Raw genomic sequence first — 6,273 nt, forward strand, 5'->3', positions numbered from 1 at the left:
TTTGGGACACAATCATAAACATTTAGTTTACGGATTAACTCTGTACCTCGCCATATATTAGCCTACCTGGTCTTTCTTGGATTAATAAAATATATATCCTTGGAGTCAAAATCCATAGTTGCAGAATATTCTCAGCCATCTGGTTTTGCTACAGGGTAAAGCTAGACTGGAAATAAGAGAACGTTAAGTAAAAGAAGCTTCCTTTGCTTATCCACCTCCCAAGGGCTCCATCTGTAAAAAGAGTATAGACCAGAAATCCTATTCTTTACTGGATCCTTCCTTTCCATGGTATCAGCCTGTTGAGCTTTATTTAATATCTTCATTTTTTAGACGGGGACAAACATACCTGTCTTACCATTCATAGGACTGATTTGTGGGTTTAATGAGATATCATCAACATACTTTATAATCTACAAAGCATACATTTATATAATGATAGCTACTTTGTATTGAGCATCCTCAAATTCTACTACCCTACAATTCTAGGAATAGTAGTGGAAGCTTTACGTATATAATTAATAGTATCTCTTAATCCTAAACACAACCCCCCCAATGTTGTTATGATTACATTCAATATATAAATCAGTTAATAATCAGCTCAAAGAGGTTGGCTGGATTGGTTTGCTAAGGTCAAACAAATAGAAAGGGGAAGAGTGTCAGGATTCAACTTAATATTACTTCCAAATAGAGGCCTTCCTTTCCTTTTAGCATAGAGCTAGGAAAACATTTTATGGCCTTCAGAACAGCGGGTGTGATTAAGAAAAAGGGGAAATGGGGTTGGTGGAGGGTGGGTAGGGGGTGGGGGAAGAACCACTGAATAACCTGCCGCTATGGCAAAATTAACAAAGAAAACACCCTGATAAAACTTGTGCTTGCGTTTTACAACAGACCACCTGAAAATCCCTGGACTTCATAATACACTCGGGTTTTTTTATGTATCAAATATAAGGTGCGAAGTAAAAAATACATGTTTTCGAAGCTAGAAGAGCCATCCATCCCAGCCACATCCAAACTTAGTTATCATGCAAATACACAAATCAAGAATGACAGGAAACCGGAAAAACAGGACTTCCTTTGCTTTCAGAAAAGCCAAGAAGCAAAGAAAACTCTTTTTAGAAATACAGAAAAAAAATTTTTTTCATAGTAGCTAATATGCCTTCCTTAGGCATTAAGACACATTTCTGTTCATAACCTTGATACAGCCATATTTTTACTCTTTATAAAAATCAAGTCTCCCAGTAAAAATGGTATTTTACCACACTAATCTTTAAATTCCATCACTGAAAATGTAATACACACCAATTTCTAACCTCTTGGAACATTCTGCAAAATGGATTTTAGTCACTGGAATGAATAATTGCTCGGAAAAGCAGCGCTGCCTCAACTGTGGTATGATTTGGTAGTCAATATTCTTGTTTTCCAATAAAAAGGAGATCTCATAAGCAGAAACCCTGGACTCCTTGTGGTTTCATCGATCGAGAGAACGTTTCTGAGCAGCTTCTGAGCAAACATTTCTTAACAGGTTGATCACAGATCTGGGGTCTTCACTCCTCATAATGGCACTGCCAGATACAATCATGTTAGCTCCTGCCTGGAAGAAGTAAACACTTAAGGTTATGCCTCAAAGGAAGATGCAGAAAAACCTAACACAATTCCTGGACTAGAGTTTCTTCTACGCTTGCAGCTGGCAGTCAGCACTTTAATTGTAAAAAAGCCACTTTAAGATGAACATACTTAGGCAGCTAGTTCAATGAAAAAAGAAAATGCTTAAATGAGGATGTGAAATTATTTTTAAATGTGTCTAAGAAATCACTGACTTTGGTAACCCCCTCTAAATAAACTACACTGCATCTTTTCTAATAAACCTTTAATCCTTAAATCTATTAAGGTCTTCCCCTGTATACCAATTCCCCCCCCACAGCTCCTAAAAAAATCAACCTTTTCATCTCTGAATTATGTATAAGAATTGGTAGGTAGTCTAAAAGGACAATTATTGCTAAAATGTGAAAGAATCCATAAAACAGGGCAACATTAAATTATTTCTCATTGTGAGGCCAGAAGGAAAGGAACTTCTTATATATGCTTCACTGCCTTCCAGAATGCTTTTGAGGTGGCTTAAAAAAGATTTTCAAGATGTTTTTCAATATGAAAGCAAAGAAGTCAGAGTAAAACCAAGTAAGATGAGTCCAAATTTATCTCTGAGATTCCTAGGATTTGACTCAAGGAGGGAAATCCAATCTATTATGTGATTCGGTGCTAAAAGAAAGGGAGGACTGTTGGGGGAACCACTGAAGCTAAGGAAAATTTCTCCAATTAGAGACACTCACCCTATGATACAGCACACTACATCTCTTAACAACGTTCCTCATAAAAAAAGAAAAAAATACTAGTTTTATAGGGTTACAACCTAACATGTCTCGTAATGTAAGCAAGAACAGCATTAATGACCAAGCACAGTTCAGTAAAAAAGAATTCCACAAGGGGTCAAAGGATACATGCTCACTAATCGTCTGGCCAGCACCTCCTCCATATTGACCACAGTCAAGCTTTTGATAAGTATCAAGCAGGAAAGTGTGGCATTTATACAAAACACTGAAAGTGCAGATTAGACCATGCTGTTTAATAAAAGCAGGTCACATAAACTTTAATCACCTGTAATGCTACAGGGAGGGCTGGTATCCTTTTATGAAGTTCAGGAGCCTAACTCAGCCTAGCGAGCCACTTGGAAAAAAAAAAGTCATCCCACTTCTACAGAGGGACAGATTTAGTAGCTTGCAAGGGACAAATCAGTAGCTAATACACCTAAGTTCTACAGAATAACACTCTTTTTTCCCTTTACAAGCAGGTATGTTTTCTTTCCCTATTTTGGAAAACTGTCTCAAAGGCCCTGGAACTTTTCAATGATATTCCACAGGCTGGCATTCAGCTTATTCCTTTCCAAAGAACTTTTTCATTACTGAGATAACCAGGACTTACTATTTAATGATTATGTGGTTTCAGAATATTCACTTATCGCTCTTTATTTTCCTGGTCTTACATTTAAACAAAAAAATACTTTTCTAGGGCTCCCCTGGTGGCGCAGTGGTTGAGAGTCCGCCTGCCGATGCAGGGGACACGGGTTCGTACCCCGGTCCGGGAAGATTCCACATGCCGCGGAGCGGCTGGGCCTGTGAGCCATGGTCGCTGAGCCTGCGCGTCCGGAGCCTGTGCTCCGCGACGGGAGAGGCCACAACGAGATTTTCTAAGAAAGAAAGCCTATTTAGGAAGTCTCTTTGGCAGACAAGACCTGTCCTGTCATTACATTTGATAGGAAACTGGTCTAGGTTGCAGTCAAGCAGTCTCACCTCTGCGCATTTATGGATGGTGTCAGGACCTACTCCACCATCAACCTCAATGTCCAAAGACGGGAACTGGGTCCTCAACCAGTGAACCTAGTTATACACAAGGAAATAAGTGACTAAGTGGATAGGTAGAGGGAAAAACACCAAATAAAAAATCACTGATATTAGCCACTAAAATATGACTCCAAATGTCTCAGACAATAACTTTATATCAATACAAATTATGATTGGGGAAAACCAGCTTTTAATGTACTGTAACAAACTAAGTTTTATAAAAGCAAGCTTTGTTCTGTTTGGCAAATGGCATTCAATTTGTCATGGCTTTGCAGAAAATATACTTCACAGAAACAAGACAAAGACAAAACCCTCAATATTCAATGAAAACTCCCAAGAGATCTCAAGGTTACAGAGATAACGGTTTTGAAAAAAATTTTCAAGACTAACATGTAGTATCTTTTATGATCTCCAAACCTAAATCTCTTGGGGCATTTCTCATACTGTATTCCAATGATATATAGGCATCCTCATCTCCCCACCTTCAGAACAGTACAGGTCTAAACATACAAGTAGCCCAATAAATGCTTACTGAATGAACTTACAGAATAAAAGCCTTACCCCAGAACCAAATACTTCTTTTACCTTTGGCATCATATCTTCCATGAATTTCTGCCCTCCAAACCCAGGTTCCACTGTCATAACCAAGGCCATATCTATCTGATTAGCCCATGGTGCCAAATACTCAACTGTAGTTCCTGGTTTGATAGCAAGGCCAACCTGTAACAGAGACAAATTTGCTATATCACATCAATAATTATTTCCGTATTACATTACTGTTGCATATCAGGCCCAGTAGAAAGGTCTATTCTTAAAGTATAGAATACATACATAAATGGGATACATAAACTGTTCAGACTGTAATTACTTTTTTTTAAAAAAAGTCAACAAGACTGTCAAAAGTAAATGTTTCTAAAAGGTAGAAACTTTCAGAAAACATTAGTGGAATGTATCAATCTTATCTGACAAACAAGTTATACTTAAACTCTATCTTCAAACCTGACGAATAGCTGCCTAAGTCCAGTCTTCTCCACCTATCATTTCAGGTCTTCCACCAAATCTTCCCAACTCTGAGAATAAATAGTATAAAACATTACCATCGGGCTTCCCTGGTGGCGCAGTAGTTAAGAATCCACCTGCCAATGCAGGGGACACAGGTTTGAGCCCTGGTCCGGGAAGATCCCACATGCCTCAGAGCAACCAAGCCCGTGCACCACAACTACTGAGCCTGCACCCTAGAGCCCGCGAGCTACAATGACTGAGCCCGCGTGCCTGTGTTCCGCAACAACAGAAGCCACAGCAACGAGAAGCCCACGCACCACAATGAAGAGTAGCCCCTGCTCGCCGCAAGTAGAGAAAGCCCACGCACAGCAACGAAGACCCAACACGGCTAAAAATAAATAAATTTATTGTAAAAAAAACAAACAAACATTACCATCACTGTTGAGCTCTCACCTTCATTCCATTCTCCCGAATGTCTTTGATCAAAGCCCCCGGGTTCTCAGTAGCCTCGAGATGAAAAGTATATTGATTGGCTCCTGCTACAGCCATTGGTTTTACCCACTGTTCCGGCCTGGACACCATCATGTGCATGTCTGGAAAGAAAAGACGTATCCCCTAAGTATTACTATAAGGAAAATAGTTGGCTTGTATTATTGAAGCCAGCCTGGAGTTTTTGCTATTTCAGATATGAACTCTTCTGGCATCTGTTAATTGTTAAATATACAGAAGTTACACTTCTGTAGAGATAACCTCCCTTCATCCTGAAGATAAGGCTTTGGTTAAACTCATTTACCAAAAAAAAACCCCATTTTTCCACAAAAAGCCTATGGCGCTGTTTATGAAAATAACTAGATACCAGGAAACCTAGGTCCGGGGCCAGGAAATCCCATTCTAAAAAACTTAAAGAAGTCATGTTATCTATGTGGACTGGCTTCCTCATTTATAAAATAAGAAAGCTAAATTAAGTGATTCTCCCCACCAATATTTTATTGAGCACTTGCCACACCATTAACTTTTCTAGGCCGCAGGAGTACAGCAAAAAAACAGACAAAAATCTCTGCTGTCACAGGGATTACATTCTTAGTGGGAGAGATAAATAAAAGGAGTGAAGACAATACACACTAGGTTGGTAGTAAATAAGGCCAGTGTGGCTGGGGCCGGGGGCGCACTGGGGAGAGAAGATGAGGTCAGAGAAGCGCCGGCTGAGAGTACAGAGCTCTGCAGCCCACCAGGTTTTATCCTGAACGATGCGGAACAAACACTACAGGATTTTGAGTCAAGTGACAAGATCCGACTAAGAAGGCCAAGGCAAAAAACCCAGCAACTGAGGATGGTGAGCAATGGTAGGGATTCTGGGTATGTTCGGGAGGCAGGGACAACAGGGGCTGCTGTGGATCAGAAGTGCAGAGTGAAAGTGTCCACTGATAGATGAATGGATAAAGAAGATGTGGCACATATATACAATGGAATATAACTCAGCCATAAAAAGAAACGAAACTGAGTTATTTGTAGTGAGGTGGATGGACCTAGGCTCTGTCATACAGAGTGAAGTAAGTCAGAAAGAGAAAAACAAATACTGTATGCTAACACATATATATGGAATCTAAAAAAAAAACCAAAAAGGTTCTGAAGAACCTAGGGGAAGGACAGGAATAAAGACGCAGATGTAGAGAATGGACTTGAGGACACGGGGAGGGGGAAGGTTAAGCTGGGACGAAGTGAGAGAGTGGCATGGACATATATACACTACCAAATGTAAAACAGTTAGCTAGTGGGAAGCAGCCGCATAGCACAGGGAGATCAGCTCGGTGCTTTGTGACCACCTAGAGGGGTGGGGTAGGGAGGGTGGGAGGGAGACGCAAGAGGGAGGGAATAC

General features: G+C 40.1%; 1 protein-coding gene across 5 annotated transcripts in view; it reads right to left on the minus strand.

Annotated features, from left to right (window-relative positions):
- Nucleotides 1–909: 909 nt before the first annotated feature.
- Nucleotides 910–6,273, minus strand: part of RPE (ribulose-5-phosphate-3-epimerase) — a 16,300-nt gene continuing 10,936 nt past the window's right edge. For 4 of the 5 annotated variants that reach the window (XM_029226008.1, XM_029226010.1, XM_029226011.1 and 1 more), the window contains 4 exons: nt 4,851–4,990; nt 3,957–4,115; nt 3,345–3,431; nt 1,361–1,591 (listed from right to left, as the gene is read on the minus strand). In XM_029226008.1, coding sequence (XP_029081841.1) covers nt 1,469–1,591; nt 3,345–3,431; nt 3,957–4,115; nt 4,851–4,990 — 509 coding nt within the window. In that variant the 3' untranslated portion in view covers nt 1,361–1,468. Of the gene's footprint in view, nt 1,592–3,344; nt 3,432–3,956; nt 4,116–4,850; nt 4,991–6,273 lie in introns of all 5 variants that reach the window. The other variant, XM_029226009.1, reaches the window with a different exon arrangement.

This window comes from Monodon monoceros, unplaced genomic scaffold (assembly GCF_005190385.1).
Source record: "Monodon monoceros isolate NGI ecotype Baffin Bay Population unplaced genomic scaffold, NGI_Narwhal_1 Super_Scaffold_16, whole genome shotgun sequence".
Lineage (NCBI taxonomy): Eukaryota > Metazoa > Chordata > Mammalia > Artiodactyla > Monodontidae > Monodon > Monodon monoceros.